This window comes from Schistocerca gregaria, chromosome 9 (genome assembly GCF_023897955.1).
Source record: "Schistocerca gregaria isolate iqSchGreg1 chromosome 9, iqSchGreg1.2, whole genome shotgun sequence".
In the NCBI taxonomy this organism is placed as follows: domain Eukaryota; kingdom Metazoa; phylum Arthropoda; class Insecta; order Orthoptera; family Acrididae; genus Schistocerca; species Schistocerca gregaria.
Genome location: NC_064928.1, coordinates 26,187,372 through 26,211,658, shown reverse-complemented (window position 1 = coordinate 26,211,658; position 24,287 = coordinate 26,187,372). Strand labels below are relative to the sequence as shown.

The following is a 24,287-nucleotide window of genomic DNA, read 5'->3' as shown; positions in this document are numbered from 1 at the left end:
TTCTCTTCCATTCTCACAATAATGCCCTAAAGTACATCGTCCTTGTATATTCCTTCTATATACTCCTTCCACCTTTCTGCCGTTCCTTCTTTTCTTAGAACTGGACTTCCATCTGAGCTTTTGATATTCATACAAGTGGTTCTCTTTTCTCCAAAGGTCTCTTCGATTTTCCTGTAGGCAGCATCTGTGTTGCCCATAGTTATATAAACTCCTGCAACCTTATATTAGTCCTCTAGCCATTCTTGCTTAGCCATTTTGCACTTCTTGTCGATCTCGTTTTTGAGATGTTTGTATTCCTTTACGCCTGCTTCATTTATGGTTTCTTCATATTTTCCCCTTTGATTAATTAAATTAAATATGTCTTCTGTAACCCAAGGATTTCCCCTCATTTTTTTACCTACTTGATCCTCCTCTGCCCTTACTATTTCATCTCGCAAAGCAACCCATTCTTCTTCTACTCCATTTCTTTCCCCCATTCTTGTCAATCGTTCCCTAATGTCATCTCTGAAACTCTCTACAGCCCCTGGTTCTTTCAGTCTATCCAGATCCCATCTCCTTAAATTCCCACTTTTTTACAGTTTCTTCAGTTTTAATCAATAGTTCATAACCAATAAATTGTAGTCTGAGTTCACATCTGCCCATTCAAATGTCTTACAACTTAAAACCTGGTTCCTGAATCTCTGTCTTACCATTACGTAATCTATCTGAAACCTTCCAGTGTCTCCAGGCCTCTTCCACCTATACAGCCTTCTTTCATGATTCTTAAACCAAGTATTAGCTATGATTAAGTTATTCTCTATGCAAAATTTTACCAGGCGGCTTCCTTTTCCACTCATTACCCCCAGTCCATTTTCACCTACTACTTTTCCTGCTCTTTCTTCTCCTACTATTGAATTACAGTCCGTCATGACTATTAGATTTTCGTCTCCCTTCACTATATGAATAATTTCTTGCATCTCATTATACATTTATTCAATCTCTTCGTCATCTGTGGAGCTAGTTGGCATATAAACTTTCACTATTGTGGTATGCATGGCCTTCATGTCTATCGAGCCTACAATAATGCGTTCACAATACTGTTCACAGTAGCTTTCCCACACTCCTATTTTTCTATGCATTATTAAGCCTACACCTACATTACCCCTATTTCAGTTTATATTTATAACCGTGTATTGACCTTACCAGAATGGTTCCTCCTGCCACTGAAATTCCCCTAATTCCCACTATGTCTAAATCTAACCTATCGATTCCCCTTTTTAAATCTTCTAACCTGCCTACATGAATAAGGGATCTGAGATTCCTCGTTATGATCTGTAAAACACCATTTTTGTTTCTCCTGATAACTACGTCCTCCTGAGTAGTTCCCGCCCGGAGATCCGAATGGGCGACTATTTTACCTCCGAAATATGCTACCCAAGTGGACGCCGTCATCATTTAACCATACAGTAAAGCTGCATGTCCCTGTAGAAAAATTACGGCTGTAGTTTCCCCTTGCTTTCAGCTGTTTGCAGTACCAGCACAGCAAGGCCGTTTTGATTAGTGTTACAAGGCCAGATCAGTCAGTCACCCAGACTGTTGCCCCTGTAACGACTGGAAAGGCTACTGCCCCTCTTCAGGGACCACACTTTTATCTGGCCCATCAAAAGGTTCCCTCCATTGTGGTGGCACCTACAGTACGGCTATCTGTATCGCTGAGGCATGCAAGCCTCCCCACCAACGGCGAGCTACACATGCTACACATTGTTTCACAAAAGCAGTCAGAAATTTTGGAAGTTTGTCCCGGATATTATTTACGAACTAAACAGTCATCGACCCACAACTTTACGTGAGTAAGCACTAGGTCGATTCAGTGGTCTTCCTGTACAAAAGTCCTCGTCACACTCTTCCGTCATGTATTCGTAATATGCCGCGCGATTTTTCTAAGTTCGAGCAGAATATTTCACACTCGATTTTCTTTCAACACATAACATTACCAAACATTCAATGAATCGAAGTTACTCGTCTAATTCTTCATTTTGCATAATATCTGGGAACAGTGATCTAAGATCATGTGTTCATCACAGTGGTCTGGAATCGATTCTCGCAGGCAGTGTCTTCGACCATATAGCACCAGTCTCTCGACATGGGAAGCTCTCAATTCTGATTGACTGTTGGTCTGAAGAACCAGAAATTTCTCCTAGATGATTCTCATGGCCAGATCCTGTCTTATCCAACCAGAATTCAGAAGGTAAATTTACGTAAGCAAAACCATCAATTTATTACATTGTTTTTAACTATAAACCAAATAAAGTACAAATAAATCAAAAATTAAGTAACAAAATTACTACGTTCTTAACTTCTCTTCTGGCTGCCTTTTACAAAACGATGCTCACTCAAAGGTGTGTACATGACTTGTGGTTCTTCCCAGGAATGCTCCTAAGATTTGCATTTCACATAGATCTTCAGAAAATAAAACATTCCCAATGTCAAACGTCTCTCATTCATTTTCTCAATCACTCCCACTCACTCACATAAAAAATGTAACTGAATATCAATTTTAAAATGTTTGAATATCACGTCAAATAAAAATTGCAAATGCTATCTTAACTGGCTTTTGGCTACTGAACTTTTCATTGTATCCATACAATATTGAAGGTTAATCTGTTGCTGTAGCTAGATCAATTTTGAATTACCAGAATGGGTTTTTGTGATATTTAGGTAACATTTTCTTTCTTCGAAGCTATGATAAAAAATGAAATGAAATTTGTCCACTATCATTTTAGCAACAACAAAAAGCAATGTGTAGAGTCTCAGCAAAGGCGGAGAATAACTCAAGTAGTTCACTTAGATTCATTTTGAGTGTAAATATTCGTAATGTTCTCCTGTCAGGCAGAGTCAGTGCCACAGGCGGCGTCTGACACAGATGCGTCAGCTGCGTCCTGACTAAAGGGTAAAAAAAGAAGAAGAACAAGCTGAGCCACAAAATTACTTAAGTAATGTTCTCATACTGGGCTTGTTGGGATCATTTTACCGAGGGTGTCACACATTAGGTCCGTTATGTGACTGCTAATAAGACAATATTTTTGTTTTTTGACAAATGTTAGTAATGTTAGACAGCAACTACTATAAAAATCTTTGGGAAACAACTACAACAATATGAGGCCCCTACACTAATACTGAAAGATGAAGATGGAAGAATGACACACAGTAACAAGCAAAATGCAGAAATCATGGCAAAAGCATTAAACAAACTTCTGAATTGCGAGGAACCCAAAGAACCCTTACAAATCAACATAAAAACCCCAATAAAAACCAAACCTAACAAACTAGACCCTCCAACTTTCCAAGCAGTAGAAAAAATTTTTAGAGAAAAAAAAATTTAACGCATGTGGAGAAGATCAGGTTTTTGTTGAAATGTGAAAACTTGCAAGTGACACAGTCAAGGCCTCCTTACACATGGCTCTAACAAAAATTTGGTAACAGAATGATTCCCCGAACATTGGATCACAGCTATCATCCACCCACTACACAAAAAGGGAGATAAGAACAACCCAGACAACTATAGAGGAATCTCTCTCCTAGATTGCACATACAAAATTCTATCCAAGATCCTATATGAAAGACTTAAGGAGCAATTAGAACAGGAGTTAGGGGAATATCAGGGAGGTTTCAGACCATGGAGAAGCTGTCCAGAGCAGATAATTAGTTTAAAATTGATCATGACATACTACAAGAAATGGAACAAATCTCTGGCAATGAAAAGTGAAGTTTAGAGGAGAAATCTCGGAACCATTCCTCATAAAAACAGGCTTAAGACAAGTTGACTGTCGATCACCATTACTGTTCAATTGTGCACTGGAATACATAATGAGAGAATGGCACAAGGACAATCCCAAGATGATAAGAATTAGAAGTGCAAAAGATGATATTAGCTTAAAGTGCTTGGGACTTGCTGATGATCTTGCTCTCCTAGTAACACTGTTCAAGAAGCAAGGCAACAAGTGAAATCACTACAAGAAATAGCAGAGAAAGTAGGCCTTAGAATATCATTTGAAAAAACCAGTATTATGCTAACTGATCCACCATTTGCAAACAAAATTACAATAGGAGAACAGGAAATCAAAATTGTTGATAAATTAAAATATTTAGACGAAATAATAACATGCAATCTAAATGAGAAGCCATCATTGCGGAATAGAATAAAAAACTGAACTATGCAGATTACATTACCAAAACTACATACAACAAAAGAAGCCTATCTATATATGCTAAATTGAAACAGTATAAAACAGGTACACAAGCAGAAATAACGTATGCAGCTGAAACTATCTTCAAAACGACTAATACAGCAGAAATTGACAGAATACTAAAAATAGAAAGAAGAATAATTAGGACATGTATAAATAAACAGTATAAAATAAATGGACATTGGAGAATAGCATCAAATGAAACAGTATATAAGAAAATAGAATCAGTAATTAGCACGATCAGGAATAAACGCATCTCATTTGTTGGACATCTGATGAGAACTCCAGAACACGGAATTAGTAAAAAAATAATACAAAAATTGTGGAATCGCAAGAGCGACATTAAATGGATACAGAAATTAACGAAGATATAAAAGAACTCCAAATTACAGTAGATGACCTAAAAAACAAGACAGAGAAAACCAGAAAACTGCAAGACCTCCAGCCAGACTACAAATGAAAATCAATAAAAGGAGTACAGGGAGAGTGGTCTTAGAAAGAAAATATCTGAAAGAATGAAGCAAAACTGAGCAGACAGAAGAGCAAAACACCTTTCATATAAGAATAGACTCTAATAATTGAGTAGCTTAGATGCAAAACTGTCCATGTCCACTTTTTAAAAAATATTGAGTTAGCAACTTTGGATTGTAGAGCATGACATTTCACACATGCCTAATATGCTATTTATGCTCAAAGCTCTCCATGTCCTATGGAAAACATCTCACGAAAAGTGTGATTAGATTCAAAACTGTCCATTTCCATCAGTAAGTTGGATGGAAAACTTGCCTTGTCCCTTTTGACAAATCGCATTGAAAGCTGGGGTCATGTGACTGTAATGCAAGATGGCTACCATAAGCATGTAAACATTGTACTTGTGTGGAATCTTACAGCTGTTTATTCTGAAATTTATACACATTCTCAGAATGCTATAAAAGTCAAAGAGGGGCCTATTTATAATTCTGAAATCAACCTACCAGTGTCCGCATGCAAACGTGGGAAACACTTAGGACACACAAACTCGAGCTGCATTACGAACAAGGTTGTTCCTATTAATGAAAAGAAACTGGAGGATGTTTCAAAACTCCTCGAGAAAAACTATAGTGAGTCCTGGAGGGAACGTGAATCCTTGTTGTGGTACATGACATTACTAGATTCCAGCGGGTCAGGGGGCATCAGTTGAATCAGAATGCCTAGCAGGAGTAGATGAAGACATTGTTCCAGATATGATGTACTAAGTGGATTGCAGTTTGTCAGTTGTTACACCATGTACCTTCAGAAATATTAAAAGAAATTAAAACTGAATACACAGTTTTATGTTCACCCCATATCCTCTCCTTATGTTCAACTACTCAGATTCAAAACTGGTCCATTTCAGTTGCATGCAAAAGTTGCCGTCTGCAAAGTCAGATGCAAAACTGTCCAAGTCCATTTTTATTTTGCTTATGTCTTCCATGCATTGAGTTCCTGATTTTTGCTCAATAGCCCAAATGGTTTTGTGCTAATCCATACTTATGTATACTATGTACAGTGTAGGTCAGTGTGTATTTACCCAGTGAAAATAGTTTTTCCACTTTTTCTGAATATCGGTTATGGAGGACATGGACAGTTTTGCATCTCGGCGACCCAATTATATTACCTAAGTATCATATTAAGTTACTGTTGAGCCAAATTGTATCCCTGTGTAACAACTTGTTTACAACTTTGTATTTTTGACTAGAGTGGTCCAATGAAGGCCATAAAATAAATAATAATAATAATAATATTAGACATAATTTCCAAAAAGAAACAGAAAGCGAAAACAGGGATAGCGCTATATGAACTGACAGAGTAAATATAAGCATATTGAAAGGTATAAAAAGGTAGAAATAATTTAAAACAACTCTATGTTGTAACTAATGTAATTTCTGTTTGTGAATTTGTTATATTTAATGACAACCATGGAGGAATCCAAGCCATCATCAATTCAAAGCGGGATGCTAACCTGTTGTTTGCTCAAGATCCATCCTGCGCAGAAAAGAAAGCACACTTTCTAGAACTCAAGCAGAAATGTCAAAGTGAAATACTAGCAATCAAGAACAAATGGTGGCTTAAACAAGGATGCGTTCTGGCACCAACATTATTTGCATTGTATCTGGCAGCTATGCTTTACGAGACGTCTGTAAACAATGCAGGAATAGAACTAAAGTACAGGTTCGATGGAGGATTATTCAACCAGTCCAGAGTCCATTGAAAAATGTTCACCAATACCACTCCTGTGACAGAGCTGCAGTATGCTGATGACAATGCTTCCACAGCTCATTCACCTGTAGAGTTGCAGCCGTCAGTTGATTCCTTCAGCAGCGCGTAAGAACGATTTGGTCTGTCCATCAATATTCCAAAGACAAAGGTGATGGTGCAGCCAGCTCCTGGCTCCTCCGTTCCTGATTTCAGCATATCCATTTATGATACAACCTTGGAACAAGTGGACCATTTCCTCTACCTAGGAAATGTACTGTCATCTAACTGCTCATCTGGAAAAGATGTGGAGAATAGATTACATGCTGCCCATGAATCATTTGGACGTCTTCCTAAATAAAGACCTAACACTGTACACCAAGCTGATGGTGTACAAAGCTGTAGTCATTTCCACCCTGCTATATGGTTGCGAAACCTGGACGTTATATTGCTGTGATCTGAAGAAACTAGAACGCTTCAACCAACAGAAGGTACGATATATCATGAACTTGAAATGGGATGACTTCATATCGAACATGGCTGTTCTTGAGAAAGCAAAAATGCATAGCATGGACGCTCTTATCATTGGGCATCAACTCAGATGGGTCGGACATGTCCAGTGGATGAAAAATGACAGACTTCCACCCCAAATGCTGTACAGCGAAGTGAGCACAGGTAAAAGGCCACGAGGTGCCCCTCTCAAACGTTAGAAGAATCAGTACAAGAAAAATCTGAAAAACTTGAACATCGACGGAGTATCTTGTCCACAATAGCAGAAGATCGAAGTCGCTGGCGCTCAGTTACCTCAAATGCTCTTCAAAACTTTGAGCTGGAACGTCGAAGAATGGAGAATGACAAACGCCGGAGACGTAAACTCCTCCAGGCTCAGCCACGTCCTCCACATTCCATCAGCTGTAATGTCTGTGGCCGCCTGTTCCACGCTAGGGTTGGATTGCTTAGCCATCAATGGCACTTCCACGCCTGAACCGTGACAAAGGAAATCTCAGGAGAGAAATGAAAACTCGGATACGAGTATCAGCCGACGACGACGATATTTAGTGAACAAAGAGCCATCCGTGTTTACTTGTCAATTAGATGATGGTTCTGTGTTGGCGGTGGATCTCAAACTAATATACGCCAGGAGAGTTCAGCAGAACTGTACCGCAACGTGACGCCCTGTTTCAGGCTCACAGCCGCCTCGCGGAGAGGGCAACGAGCGCGTCGTCGGCGGCAGGCCCTCCGCGCTCGGCCAGTTCCCCCACCAGGCTGTCGTCCTCGCCGACGGGCAATACTTGTGCGGCGGGTCGCTCGTCACCAGAACCGCAGTCCTCACCGGCGCCTTCTGCACCGTCGGGTGAGTGGCGCCGGCAGCTGGGCTAGGAGGGCGCTTGTCTAGTGTGCGCAACAACGGACGCCGCTTAATGATTTAGGGGGCTGCAGACGTATGCTCGTCTGGGAGAACCGCGTCCTACGTTACACTTCAATAAACTGTTCTTTCCAGTATTCGCAGCTATGATTCCGATACTTTGGTATTTAACTATTACATGTGACTGTCACGACAACCGGTAGTGCGAGTTAGTGCAAGACTTCCAGTTCATCAAGCGAGCTGACAGTACTGCTTGCCGTACACAGTTTAGCTTTGAACAGGAAGGACGATCCGACATTACAATTCCAATGACGTATATTCAGAGTTAAAGTCGATTATTTGAAAAGTTGGTGCCTATCTATCCATAGAGTCGTGAAAAAATAGTTTTATTTTAGTGCTATATTTGGTGTTATTTCTGATCTAGCTCGGTGTTGCTTTTTGCCAGTTTAGGTGCTACTTCGTTGCCAAATTGGTTTTTTGCCGATTTTGCAGTTACTTTTGGCCAATTTTGACGTTATTTTATTCGTTGTCTGTCTTAATTTTCTACTCATTTCAGTGTTTTTTTTTTCAAATTCATTTTTTTTGCCAAACTCTGTATTATTTTCTCATTACGGCGGTTTTTTCAGTTTCCTTGTTAGGTTTCTCCCTTTTCGATATTTATTTTTCCCGAATTCAGTGTTATTTGTATCTAAATTCGGTATTATTTTTTGGACATACGGTGTTCATGCGAAATTAGATTTACTTGTTTCTGCCAGATTTTGTGTTACCCTTTTTTGCCAAAAAGTGTCTATTTTGCCAAACAGATTATATGTTACAATATAAGTCTCATACAAATTTAATGACTGGAACATAAGAACTGACATAAATGATAACATATGTACCTAAGAAGTTGCAGCCGGTTTTTCCATTAAACTTAGTACTAATGCAAAAGGTTAACGTGGTAATAATCCATAAGATACTATAGTAAAACTACTTGTGCTAAGTAATGATAACAGTGCAAATGATCAAAAATGATATTTCTAGGAATTGTGAAGATAAAATGGTTCAAATGTTACAAAATAAGTAACAAAATCTAACATATACATAACACATCATTCATTAAAGATAAAAAGAAGGAAAAATAAATATTATTTGTGTACATACATTTCACATATTTCACTATTTTACGCAACTACACACAGAACACAGACAATTACTACTCAACTACAAACACATATAAGGACAGGGATCAAATCAACCAGAAACACATATGAAATCGGCAAATCACCATGGTTGGACTAACTAAAAAAAGTTATTGAATGCAGTCAGATAATTAGGTGCCAGAAAACTCCTATTAGACAGTCATTAGTCGCCTGTTGGTCACAAAAAGAAACCAAACTTAAAATACCATCTTATATGAACAAAGAAAATAAAAAAGATACAATTATTAAACAGACACTAAAAAGTAATTTGAGCATAGTGATTAAATAATGTTACAAATGGCCTGTTTTGTTCCCTCACCTACAGTGCTTTTGTTTAAACGAAACCAAAGTACAATGGAAAAAGGATTTAGCTGAAGTTAGCAATAAAAAACAGGTGAAAATGTAGTAACCAAAATTTCTTCCCAGTTTACTGAATTTTTACGATTGTCATTTACCTCATTATAAACATATTACGTCTTATTACCTCTGACTCACATACAGCTAGTTTCATCAAGCCTTCTCTTAATTCCCCTCATTATAAACCATGTTACTTATTACGACCATTGCTTCTTATACTTTTACTTTTATTCATATTTCAATAAGTACTAAGACAACTTCTCTACTTTATTTTTCTTATGTGAGTATCCCTCAGTGCCCCATATTATTCATCAACCTCTGTATGTTTCATCTTACTTCTTCAAAACCATAAACATCAGAAACATGGCTACAAAACCTAAGTACAAATTGTCACATCAAAAATTAAATTTCTTAAGAACACTAAGCAGAATGAAAATACTTGTTTATCTCAACTGTTCTTTCTTCTGCTTTGGAGCTTGATTTTGGGGCATTATATCTCTAAACTTCATTTTCATCAAATAGTGTTGGCCCTAAAAGCAAAAGTTATCTCAGCTCACATTGAAAGTTAAACTATAGTGCTGTGAGGGAAAAATTAAATTCAAACGAAAAACTCTCCTGTAAAGATTGTATTGCATGAAAGAATGTAAAAAGCTTCCATGTGTTCTTTTTTTCTCTGTGTCACCCACACAAGACTCAAATTTTTATCACTTGTTTCCATTAGCTGAATACTGATTATTTATTTCTGTGTAACAATCTTTAAAATACATCTTTCCTGTAACTTCCTGGCAGATTAAAACTGTGTGCTGGACCGAGACTCGAACTCGCAACCTTTGCCTTTTGCATGCAAGGGCTCTACCATCTGAGCTTCTCAAGCACGACTAACGCCCCGTCCTCACAGCTTCACTTCGGTCAGTGTCTCGTCTCCTACCTTCCAAACTTCACAAAAGCAGTGCCTGTGCTATTCAGAAGTAGAATGCAGAGTTCCTTGAAAATGCATATCCAGTGTCAGCAGATAGATAAAATATTGCAGATATTTATAAATACGACAGAACGTTCCTTCATACTTGCAGGATGCTGAAACATCTATGGTATGTTCATAAATCAGAGCACTCACAGAGTGTGCTGTAAGAAATGATACTTCGACTTTTTGCCACAACGTCAAAATAAGCAGTCAGACTGTGACGTGTTTCCTCATGCTTTGATGTAAGCCTGCTGCTTGTCACTTGTTCCTGCAAGTTGATTTCTTTTATGAAGAGAGTGTTGGTGTAAATGGTTAAAAAGGTTGAAGTTTTCCATACCAAACGCAATGACTATTGACAGCTAAGTCCATGCACTGCTGGTAAAATAGTTCTATCAGAATGGCAGCAACAGCAGCACTGCGTGGGGGGAATACTGCCAACAGAAACAGCTGTGAAGGGGTTTCATGTCACTAAATGGGCTAAAGCATCTTCGGAAGAATTTTGAAGAAAGAGGAGAATTGGGTAGTGCAGCACAGATATGGAGGTGGCCCAGTCCCACGGTAGTTTAAGTTGCTGCAGCTATAACTGACCATGCAGAACATGCCTCACTTCTACATTTCATTAACCGATTGGCAATTTACTGAAATGTTTGTGTCAACTGGAAACAAAACAAATTTGACCTATCGGAATGTCAGTGATGAGAGTTCGTCGATAACATGCGAAAAAGTAATGGTGGCATGTAATAAAGTCTCAGTTTTATCATGGCTAAAATCTTAATACAAGACTCATTCGTAATGACACACTGCATTTTGTATCAAAGAGATATGATACCAACCACTTTCCATTACTTCCTGTTACACTAAAATGTTTTAACTAACTAACAAAGTTGCCTTTGAAAGACCATAAAATACACCAGTAACCAAAATTGATCAGTGAATTTGGTATGATCTCGGTAAATGTCTACACACTAAGTGGTAATAATTGAACTGCAGCTACTCACAGACGTCCAGTTTGGGCTGTAATAATCATATGGCCATGTAACTTGGTAGATACTATAATGCATTAATGGAGAACCGATTTATGTTGGATAAGAATTAGTTCCAGTTTCAGCTACCAGGTGTGGAAAAAAAAGTATAGAATTGTTTCCATGTGTAACATATTAGGAGTGGGACGTGGACAGAAAAGGTCAAACAAGCGAGAAAGGTCTAATGTTATAGTATTTTTGACCACCACTTACAAAATTTGTTCAATACAAGCACCAGAAACGACAACAGGGTACTCCATCCATAAGACAACAGTTGCTCACAGAGCAGTTCTGGTGAGAGCTGAGCAACGTGTCCCTGTAAACTGGCCTTCAGAACAGGCAGAGATTGGATATATCGCTAGCAATAACGATCTTTTAGGTATCCTCAGAGTTAAAAGTGTCATGGATCCATATCAGGTGATCTTGCAGTCCGTGCACCTGGAAAAGTTCTGGAGATAACACATTTGTTTAAAGGTTGCACTGAGCAGGTATTTCACTGGCGAGCAGAATGAGGTGTTGCCCAATCTTGCATGTTTGGTTGGTTGATTGGGGGGGGGGGGGGGGCGGGGGGGAGGACCAAACAGCGAGGTCATCGGTCGCATCGGACTAAAGACGGAAGGGGAAGGAAGACAGCCATACCCTTTAAAGGGAACCATCCGCGCATATTCCTGTAACGATTTAGGGAAATTATGAAAAACCTATATCAGGATTGCTGGACGCGGGTTTGAACGTTTCTCCCAAATGCGAGACCAGTGTGCTAACACGGCGCCACCTCGCTCTGTGGTATCGCAAGAAAACAGGGAATCCACACAGTAGTGATTCTTCAAAGCAACAATTACATGCTGTACAAGTAGGTTTCCAGAACATACAGACGTGATGGTTCACCTGCCAGACCCTTTGGGTGCCTTGTCTTCTAAGATGAATGGGCCAAGAATAAAGTTACTTGTCAATCCATGCCATACAGTCACGTACAGCAAGTGCAATGGCTACTCATGCACAACACCCACTTGAACGGTACTCCAAATGCGGCAGTCCTGTGTATTCACTGTATCCTGCAGTCTAAAATCTGACTCGTCATTTCCGTAAAATATTTCCGAACACATCTCATGAACTTTGTTCCATGCGAGAAACCAAAGAGCCAATTTAGAACGATGCTGCACATCATGAGGTTCCAGTTGCTACACAGTCTGTGTCTTGTAGGAGTACCAGTTTAAAGCAGACCGCAAAACTTTCCGTACTGTTGACCATGGGATGGACAATTCTCGTGACATACCACAGGCATTAACACTAGCCATGGTACATCCTGTACGTTCAGTTACAGCAACAGCAACCTCGCCAATAACTTCCACCGGGATAGGACACCTTCATCTTTCAGGTGACATACCAGGTTCACCCGTGTTTCCGAATTTTGCTATTGTCGTCATTAAACCATTTACTGACATTGGGCGCCTCTCAGATCTTTGAGTCAGTGATACTTTCTCAATGTAGCCCAGTAGTAGGTGTTGTTGACATAAAACAGTTTCACTCAAAGTTCAAGGATTGTCTTCTCGATAGTCGTACCGTGCACTGATATCATGGCTTGTCAAATGAAAGCGTGGATGACATACCGCCATAAAAACCATGTAGAACGCCAGATTTGCAAGTGGTGGTCGAAATTAAAACTTTTTTTTTCCCCAGCGTAAATCGGTTCGGCATTTACGCGGTAGCATATTTACAAAATCTCGCTGCCACACGATAATTACAGACCACACCGGACCTCCATGAGTAGCTACATGTTAATTATAACCCGCTGGTACTCATTACTTGTTTAACGAGCGATAAGGGACCTTCCAGATCATGCACCGATTTCACAAACTGGCCTCCCACCCTCGCCCGTTGGAAGATCCTGTCATGTGCAGCTCCCATCCAGTTTCCTCTGAATCATTTCTGCTGCAGGTCTGTCTGTAGCATATCCACGCGTGTTGATAATAATCTTTCCAAGGGCCTCTTTCGCTCTGACCTTGCTACCAGTATTACTTTTCAAATAGCACCGTCGGTAATCCTCACAATATCCTCAGCCCATTGTAGTAGCTCAACTTTTACTTTCTGTACTACATTACACCGGTTCATCATATCGCATATTTCTTCATTTTACAGTCTCCTCCAACCTGTTTCTTCCTTCACTTTGCTCAGAAACCTTTGTCATGTTCTTTCAAATACAGTGTGTAAATAGCCATTATCTACTTTGTAATCATTTAAAATCCTAACTGAGTCATAGACAATATATTGTTTGTAGTCTGATAGATAATATTGTTTTTGTGCATGTCTTTAGATATACGAAAAGGCACCTATTACAGCTTTAGAGAGAGTAGCTGTGTTTCCTTCTGCTCTGTAATGTTGGTGGCGTTGATTACCATTAGCTATAGGTAAGAATTATTGGCATCGCCTGTCTGCTTTGCAATTGGAAATACATTTATTCTTGCAGACGTAAGAAGTTCACCATTAAACTGGGAAGCATTCATCGGGATAAGAACGAGAGCACAGCTTGGATCGTGGTTGCGCACTGGGCTGTAGCCCACCTGGACTACAAAACGGAGGGCTATTTGAGCCATAACGTGGCTGTAATATTCCTGCCCGAGAAAGCTCCTCTCAGCAGTAAGTAGTGTAATAGTAGAGTAGCGCTTTTACTTCATAGAGAGAGCGGCATACATTGTTGTTGTGGTCTTCAGTCCTGATACTGGTTTGATGCAACTCTCCATGCTACTCTATGCTGTGCAAGCTTCTTCATCTCCCAGTACATTCTTCTGAATCTGCTTAGTGTATTTATCTCTTGTCTCCCTCTATGATTTTTACCCTCCACACTGCGCTCCAATGAAAATTTGTAATCCCTTGACGCCTCAGAACATGTCCTACAAATCGGTCCCTTCTTCTTGTCAAGTTGTGCCACAAACTCCTCTTCTCCCCCATTCTATTGAATACATCCTAATTACTTATGTGATCTACCCATCTAATCTTCAGCATTCTTCCGTAGCACCACATTTCGAAAGCTTCTATTCTTCTCCAAACTATTTATCGTCCATGTTTCACTTCCATGCAAGGCTTCACTGCATGCAAATACTTTCAGAAACGACTTCCTGACGCTAAATCTATACTCGATGTTAACAAATTACTCTTCTTCAGAAACGCTTTCCTTGCCATTGCCAGTCTACATTTTATATTGTCTTTACTTCGACCATCATCAGTTATTTTGCTCCCCAAATAGCAAAATTCCTTTAGTACTTTCAGTGTCTCATTTCCTAATCTAATTCCCTAAGCATCACCCGACTTAATTCGACTACATTCCATTATCCTCGTTTTGCTTTTGTTGATGTTCATCTTATGTCCTCCTTTCAAGACACTGTCCATTCCGTTGAACTGCTCTTCCAAGTCCTTTGCTGTCTCTGACAGAATTACAATGTCATCGGCGAACCTCAAAGTTTTTATTTCTTCTCCATGGATTTTAATAGGTACTCCGAAGTTTTCTTTTGTTTCCTTTACTGCTTGCTCAATATACAGACTGAATAACATTGGGGAGAGGCTACAACCCTGTCTCACTCTCTTCCCAACCACTGCTTCCTTTTCATGTCCATCGACTCTTATAACTGCCATCTGCTTCCTGTACAAATTGTACATACATACGTAGATAAATTGACAGAGAGAGAGCGAGAAAGACAGTAGTGGTTTAGCGAAAGTCATGTGCTGCAGTCTGGGAAAGCAGTCTGTGCAGTCTGAAACCTATAGTTTCTTTTTACACAGTTCAGTCACATTAATGTGGCCATCACCTATGTTAAACGTCAGCGCAAAAATCAGTCACAGATGGCAGGTGGCAGCATTAACAGCGGAGAGCATATAAAAATTGTTGGGTGGGGGAGAGGGATTGAAAAAAGTGCAGGTGCCATAATGGGGAAACGGATCGATTTGCCTGACATCCAAAAGGGCTTGATCATTGCTTTTTGGGACAAGAGTGGAAGCGCTTCCCAAAGGGCTAGTTTTGTGAACTGTCCACAAGCCGCCATTGTTAAAGTACAACATGCATGGCTTAATGGAGCTATCTAAAACTGGTGGTAAGGCATCTGCTCTGCACCGTGGACCATATATGAACGATAACTGCGGCAAATACACTCCTGGAAATGGAAAAAAGAACACATTGACACCGGTGTGTCAGACCCAACATACTTGCTCCGAACACTGCGAGAGGGCTGTACAAACAATGATCACACGCATGGAACAGCAGACACACCAGGAACCGCGGTGTTGGCCGTCGAATGGCGCTAGCTGCACAGCATTTGTCCACTGCCGCCGTCAGTGTCAGCCAGTTTGCCGTGGCATACGGAGCTCCATCGCAGTCTTTAACACTGGTAGCATGCCGCGACAGCGTGGACGTGAACCGTATGTGCAGTTGACGGACTTGGAGCGAGGGAGTATAGTGGGCATGTGGGAGGCCGGGTGGACGTACCGCCGAATTGCTCAACACGTGGGGCGTGAGGTCTCCACGGTACATCGATGTTGTCGCCAGTGGTCGGCGGAAGGTGCACGTGCCCGTCGACCCGTCGACCGCAGCGACGCACGGATGCACGCCAAGACCATAGGCTCCTACGCAGTGCCGTAGGGGACTGCACCGCCACTTCCCAGCAAATTAGGGACACTGTTGCTCCTGGGGTATCGGCGAGGACCATTCGCAACCGTCTCCATGAAGCTGGGCTACGGTCCCGCACACCGTTAGGCCGTCTTCCGCTCACGCCCCAACATCGTGCAGCCCGCCTCCAGTGGTGTCGCGACAGGCGTGAATGGAGGGACGAATGGAGACGTGTCGTCTTCAGCGATGAGAGTCGCTTCTGCCTTGGTGCCAATGATGGTCGTATGCGTGTTTGGCGCCGTGCAGGTGAGCGCCACAATCAGGACTTATTTCAATTTCCAGGAGTGTAGATGTGCTTGTGTTGAGCAACTGGCCACCCAGATAAACCAAGGGGCTACCATCAGAATCTCCTCAATAACCGTTCAGCGAATGTTGCTATATGTATGGGTCTCTGCAGCAGACGACTGGTTCATGCAGCCATGCTGCCTGCTCTTCATTGGTGACAGAGACTGGAAATTGTGCGCCAAAACCGAAACTGGACGTCCAGTGAGTGGTGACAGGCGCTTTGTATTCCATCAGGTAGTTGGGCTGTACAGCGTGGAACGTCTGAAAGTAAACGCCCTGCAACAATCGGCGGAAGGGTCTGCGCCAGAGAACAGAGTGTTGCGGTCTCAGAAGAGTTTTTGGGGCATTATGTGGCTGATCTCGTCATTCTGGAAGCCACAATGGATCAACACAAGTATGCTTCTATCCTTGGGAGCCACGTCCACCACCTTTTTCCTCGACCTATGGCACCTACCAGCGGGGCAATGCAGCGTGGCACACAGCTAGCAATGTGTGTTCATGAGCAGCAGTATCCTGACAGGTGTTCACGTTAATGTGACTGCACGGTGTAATATAATACATAGTTGCTTTTCTTTCAGTTCTTTGTTTATTCAGTTTATTTTTAATCTGTTTTATAGAAATTAACTGATTGTTCAACAATGGGTGAAGACTGGATGACTTTATAATAATTGTAGCACCTAACACGGGTGCATATCTGAAGACTGTAAATCATGGAAGAATCTACAGGTACGCAACTTTCTTTTTTTTTTTTTGTATCTGTGAAATCATCGTCGATGCTGGGCTACATTCAATAATGTCTTGTTCTACGTTGTGCACTGTAATATACTAGGCCTATCCACAAGGTAGTCAAGGAGTTGCTGTTGAAACCTGTATCACTCCTTGATGTGGGCTCTCCTGAGAGCATCTGGTGTGTCAAGGAAGTTCCTGTGATATTGCACTGCAAGTTTCTTCCAACCCTAAGTGTTCTTGATTGGGTGTATATCAGCAGATATATCAGACCATTCCACAAGTAGTGAACTCTCATGAGGATACAATAGGTTCTATAATATTTCACAGATGAGAGACGATGTGCAACCAAATAAAGATCTGTACCTCATCCAAATTAAAAACTACCAGTCAATAGTACCTCCCTTTACAGCCTATGTAGCGGCAGTTAATAGACAGAAGAAAGCACCTAATATCGTTGCCACTGGAGTGTACCACCACTTCAAGCGACCTGTTACTGTGTCTTTGAAATCCATTGATCCTCCCAAATCTATGATCAGATTCTTGTGAACTGCATCGAAGTTCAAGAATTGGGAAGATACTTCGTGCACCGCAGCAAGTGATGTGAACTGCAAAGTTGTTCACTACTTGTAGCTCTTTTCACGAATGATTTGCTGTACTGTGTCGCATCTTTACACTGTCACAGTCTGCAGTGGCAGAGGCCGAGCACTGCCGTCACTGAGTTACTGGCCCTCATACACAAGTTCTCACAGCATACACGAGACAAGGTGGCGTGACATAACCCAAGTGCTTCAATGACAGAGTTACATTGTACGTTGCTTTCAGCTATCCTGCAAACGACTGTGAACCACATGCGTTGATTTCTCGTTGTTTGCCTATCTTCCACCCACCTGTTACGTCGACAACTTGTGCAATGTTCCAGCTGCAGGGGGACCGATAGCCAAGCAGTTTGGTGCCTCTGCCCCCTTAAACCACCCAACCAGCCAATTGGCTACCAGGATAGTGTAACTACAGGCATTCTGGCACGGGTAGAATCTCCATAGACCTGGAAATCGGTCGCTGGCCTTATTTATAAATCACGCATGATATCATTGATGATCATGAAGTACTAACATCAACACTGACATCACCTTTATCAGTGGGAAGTCAAGACCCATCCTAATTTCCAACGAATCGTAGCCAGTGCGACTCAATTCAACTATATTGGGGAAACCTTTTTTGTCCAGTGTTAGGAAGAGGTAAACGCGTAAGGGTAGGGTCTATTAATCGTCGATAGCGAATGACGGCAGTAAGGGACGAGAAAGGACTCCAGGTGCACTCAGAGTGTATGCCTTTTGGCCTCATTCAGCATGTTGAAAAGACAGTTCCAGCAGCCTCTGAGGGAACAGGGGGCAACCAAATGCAGACTGTGAGGCATATTGGAATAAATTATGCCTCTCGTCTGGGCTCTGAGGCCATTCTTGGGTCGTTCCAGCGAATGACAGACAAGGTTGAGAAGACCAACCTTCTGTATGGACTATCAACGAAGGTCACAATTTGCACCATTGTCTGCAGAACTGATCGTGTCACTTTGGTAGAGAGCAGAGTGGAAGGACTGAACCAGGGACTTCTACAGTTCTGTGAAACGTTAGGCTGAGACTTTCTGGACTTGCGCCTTGGGACTCAGAACTGCAGGGTCCCCCTAAACGGGTCTGGTGTGCACTACACATCAGATTCTGCTACTCAGATAGCTGACTATGTATGAATTGAAGACAAGGCTTTTTTAATTGGGCGATTCTCCATCCAATCCAGATAATGATAGCTGTAGGAAATCCATAACTATTACTTAAGATCGGAAGCAATGCCACTTACAGGGGAGAGTATTAAAATCCTAATGGTGAACTGCCGATGCATCCGCAACAAAGTGCCAGGGTGTCAAGCGCTCATGAAAAGAAGTAAAGCTCTCATAATAGTAGGTACAGAAAGCTGATTGAAACCTGAAATTTATAGCAGTGAGGTTTTTGGGGAAAATTTATGTATCAGTATCAAGTGTGGACATAAAGTGATAATTGGATCCTTCTATCGCCCACCAGAGTCATCTCCTGATAAAGCCGAAAACTATAGAGAAAACCTCAGCTCACTTATGCATAAGTTCCCCAATCACACTGTCATCCACGGCACATACTTTAATTATGCAACAATTAATTTGGAAAATTACAGTTCTGTTAGTTGTGGGCGTCATAAGACATTCTGTCAAACATTACGAAATGCCTTCTCTGAAATCTGCGTGGAACTCATTATGGAAATATATTGGATCTAATCGCAAGAAATAGGATGTACACATCAAAACTGGTTTCATTACCATGAGGCAGTTGTGGCAACAATAATTACCAAAGTACAAGGACAATTAAAACATGTAGAAAGATATAAACGTTCAGTAAACTAGATACAAAAGTCAGTAATGTCATACCTCTATAAGGAACTTCAAACTTTCAGAACAGGGCAGGAAGATGCAGAGGAACGCCAACTAAAGTTTAAATGACTAGTTCAACATTCTCTTGATATATGTGACAGTAGAACAGGTCATATTGGGAATAACCCTCACTGGTATACAGTCACTGTAAAGCAAATTCTTAAATAACAGAAATTACTGCGTAATAGGTGTATACAAAACGTAGAGTTATAGACTGACAAATGCTCAGTGACATGCGTTTGGCTGTCAATAGACCAATGTGTGATGCCTATGGTGACTACCATGGCAGAATATTATCAAATGATCTGTCACAGAACGCAAGGAAATTCTGGTCATATGTAAAGGCTGTCCATGACAACAAAGTTACTGTCAAGTCGCTAGTGGCCGGCCGGTGTGGCCGAGCGGTTCTAGGCGCTCCAGTCTGGAACCGCGAGACCGCTATGGTCGCAGGTTCGAATTCTGCCTCGGCCATGGATGTGTGTGATGTCCTTAGGTTAGTTAGATTTAAGTAGTTCTAAGTTCCAGGGGACTGATAACTTCAGATGTTAAGTCCTATAGTGCTCAGAGCTATTTTTGAAGTCCCTAGTGAATGAGAAGGAACTGAAATTGAAGGTAGCAAAACAAAAGCTGAAATGTTTAACTTCGTTTTTAAGTGTTCTTTTACAAGGGGAAACACAGGAGAATTGCCCCAGTTTAATCCTCATACCATTGAAAAGATGAATGAAAGAAGTATTAATGTCTGTGATGTTGAGAAACTGCTGAAATCGTTAAATTGAACAAAGCTCCAGGATGGGAGGAAATCCCTCTCAGATTCTATACTGAATCTGCTGCCAAGTTGGCGCCTCATCTAACTATAACATATCATAGATCAGTCGAACAAAAATCCATGCTTCGTTCCTGAAAAGAGGCACAAGTCATACTTGCCTACAAAGAGGTTAGTAGAAGTAATCCACAAAACTACCGGCCAATATCAATGATATCAACTTGTTGTAGAATCCTGGAATATATTCTGAAGTCAAACATAATGAGATATCTTGAACAGAATGACCACCTCAGTGCCAACCAGCATGGGTTTCAGAAACATCGATTATGTGAAAGCCAACTAGAACTTCTGTAGCATGACGTACTAAAAGCTTTGCATGAAGGCAATGAGGTAGATGCTGTATTTCTTGATTTCCGGGAAGTATTTGACTCAGTACCATACCTACAGTTATTGTCAAAAGTAAGATCATATGCGGCATCAAGTGAAATTTATGACTTCATTGAGACTTTGTGGTAGGAAGGACGCAACTTGTTACCTTGGATGGAGGCTAACTGTCAGATGTAGAAGCAACTTTGGGACTGCCAAGGAAAGTGAGTTGGGACCCTTACGGTTCATGTTTATACTAATGACCTCGGAGACAATATCAATAGTAAAATCAGGCTTCTTGAAGTTGATGCAGTTATCTACATTGAAGAGCCAAAGAAACTGATAATCTGCCTAATATCGTGTAGGGACCCCGCGATCACGCAGAAGAGCGACAACATGGCGTGGCAATGACTCGAGTAATGTCTGAAGTAGTGTTCGAGGGAGCTAACAACATTAATCCTGCAGGACTGACCATAAATCCGTGAGATTATGAGGGGTCGGAGAACTCTTCTGAACATCACGTAGCAAATCGTCTCAGATATGTTCGATGACGTTCATGTCTGTGGAGTGTGGTGACCAGCGGTAGTTTAAGCTCAGAAGAGTGCTCCTGGAGCCACGCTGTAGCAATTCTGGTCGTATGTGGTGTCACATTGTCCTGTTGGAATTGCCCAAGTCTGTCAGAATGCACAATGGCCACGAATAGATGTAGGTGAACAGACTGGATGCTTATGTACATGTCACCTGTCAGAGTGTCAGAGTTGTATGTAGACGTATCAGGGGTCCAATATCACTCCAACTGCACACACCCCACACCATCACAGAGCATCCACCACCTTGAACAGTCTCCAGCTGAATTGGAGGCTCCAGGGATTCATGAGGTTGTGTGCATACCCGCACGCATCAGTCTACTCAATACAATTTGAAACGAGACTCGTCCGACCAGGCAACACGTTTCCAGTCATCAACAGTCCAATGTCGGTGTTGACGGACCCAGGCGAGGCAGAAAGCTTTGTGTCATGGAGTCATCCAGGGTACATGAGAGCGTCTTATCGACGATGTTTCGTTGAATGGTTCACACACTGACACTTGTTGCGGAAGGGCTGCACTTCTGCCACCTTGAACGATTCTCTTCAGGCGTCGTTGGTACCTTTTTTCTGATAGCAGCGATGTCAGAGGTTTGATGTTTTACCGGATTCCAGATTTTCACGGAACACATGTGAAAACCCTTAATTCATCGCTATCTGGAGGACGCTGTGTCCCATCGCTTGTGTACTGACTGTAGCTCCAGTTTCAAATTCAGTTAAATCTCAATAACCTGTACTGTAGCAGCAGTAACCAACCTGACAACTGTGCCAGACTCTTGTCTTCTATAGGCGTTGCCATCAGCAGCCCCGTATTCTGTGTGTTTGCATATCTCTATATTTGAATACGAATGCTTATACCAGTCTCCTAGGTGCTTCAGTGTATAATGAAATACTTTTTAAAAGAATCTGTGTAAATATTCAATGAGATCCTAATAAGGTTTCATCATGGAGATTGTCAATGTGCTTTAAATGTTCATAAATGTAAAATTTTCACTTCAAAAAGCGAAAAAAATGTAGTAGGCGACGACTATAATATTAGTCAATCTCTGTTGGAGTAGGGCAACTCATGTAAATACCTGGATGTAACACTTTGTAGGGATACAAAATGGCATGATCACATAGGTTCTGTCGTGGATAAAGCAAGTGGTAGACTTCCGTTTGTTGGTAGAATACTAGGGAAGTGCAAACAATGTACAAAGGAAACTGCTTATTAATCACTTGTGCGACTGGTTCTAGAATATTGCTCAAGAATGTAGGACTTGTACCATATAGAACTATCAAGGGACATTGGAAGTATACAGAGAAGGGCTGCACAAATGGTCACATGCTTGTTTAATCCGTGGGAGTGTCACGGAGATACTGAAGGAAATGAACTGTAATACTCTTGAAGATAGTCTATTAACAAAGATTCAAGGCCCAGCTCCAAACGATTTCTCTAGGAACATACTACAACCCCCTATGTACTGCTCACATAGCGATTGTGAGGACAATATTAGAATAATTACTGCACACACAGAAGCAATGAAGCAATCATTCTTCCTGCATTCCACATGTGGAGCAGGAAAAAACCCTAATAACTGGAACAATGAGACATACCCTCTGCCATGCGCCTCACCGTGGTCTGCAGAGTATAAATTTAGATGTAGCGCAGTATTAAACATGACAGACAAAAATGAAAAATATAAGGTTGCAGAAATTACGCAATTGTGTTAGTGGGAAATGAAACCTTGTCCTCCACGCCATATCTCCAATCAATCACAATGCAGAACCTCTTATCTCAACCCAATCGTTATGCAGTATCAAAAATCCTCCCCCTTTCCACAAGCAATCATAGTGCAGTACTCCATATCTCTATTCAGCCATAGCACAATATTAAAATTGCAAGATACTGGAAATAACCCAACTGTGTTAAGGTAAAATTAAGTCACTCCCCCTTATCTCCAGTCAAGCCTAGTTCAGTACTGAAAAATTAAACAAAAGTTCATTGTGGAAGTAACAGACCAATTGTTTTCATTAGGAATTAACAGTGTATCCCCCTACATCTCTAACCGTATTACAATATTAAAAATACAAGATGGTGGGAATAGTTTTAAAATGATGTGCAAATATGGTGTCACATATACAGTAAAAATTGCGTAACCTTCGCTTTAAAATCAAAGATATTCGTTGTTTTCAGTTTTAAATTGTGTCACCTGACATAATTTATGTACAGACCAATTGTGTACTTTATATCCCTCCCTTTTCTTTTTCCAACCAATCAAAGTGAATTTTAAAATGATGCACAGAAATCACACTATACATTAAATTGTTTGAGGATACACTGCATAATATACCACCTCTCTCAAATCTCCTTCTATCATAACCTACCATTTTAGTCACCATTAAAACGAAAAGAACAAACTGCACTGTAGTATCCCATCCGACCTGTGGTCGAAAGTATTGAAACAACCGAAGTTATTTATGAAAACTGCACCATACATGTCTCTCGTCTCCTCCAATCAGAGTCTAAAATTACTATTACAATGTAACCCACTCTAGCCTGCTCTCAGAAGTAACTATAATACAAACTATAATACAAAAATATATTTCCAAGTATTTAAATTGCCTAAAATATAGAAAATTTTGTCAATTATGTTTACATCACTGGCTTCAAAAATAAGTATATGGACTAGCCCACCTGTCATGTTGGCAACTTTTATTGGAAGCTTATACATCATATATCATTTGCCATGGAATATTGGAACCAGTATGTAACACTTTCTTTGTAAATCATTAAAAACCAATCTTTGCCTATAGCATACAAATAATGACTTGGGAACATGTGGTAGTCGAACATCAGCTTTACCTCAAATAATATTCTGTATACACCGAAATTGCGAAATGAAACCAACTCTTGTTTCACATCGCAGTTGCTTACTGTTATGAACAGAAGGTCCACTGTTAAAAAGCGACAGTAGTTTGGTCTCTGTACCATGGCGTGTTCTTACTGTTAACAACTAGAGTCTGTAAAGCGCCTTTTAAAACAAACAGAGTCTTAAGCTAATTATTCTGCACATCTATGACACAAAAATATTCCATAATATCTGTAACACTCGCTGGTAGAGGAAAAGTGGAATGTTTGCATCAGTTT

General features: G+C 40.8%; 1 protein-coding gene across 1 annotated transcript in view; it reads left to right on the top strand.

The window, feature by feature from the left end:
* The window catches only part of LOC126291855 (brachyurin-like), a 508,030-nt gene that overhangs the window by 384,669 nt on the left and 99,074 nt on the right, over positions 1 to 24,287 (top strand). The window contains exons 2-3 of the mRNA XM_049985577.1: positions 7,626 to 7,794; positions 13,792 to 13,961. Coding sequence (XP_049841534.1) covers positions 7,626 to 7,794; positions 13,792 to 13,961 — 339 coding nt within the window. The remainder of the gene's footprint in view (positions 1 to 7,625; positions 7,795 to 13,791; positions 13,962 to 24,287) is intronic.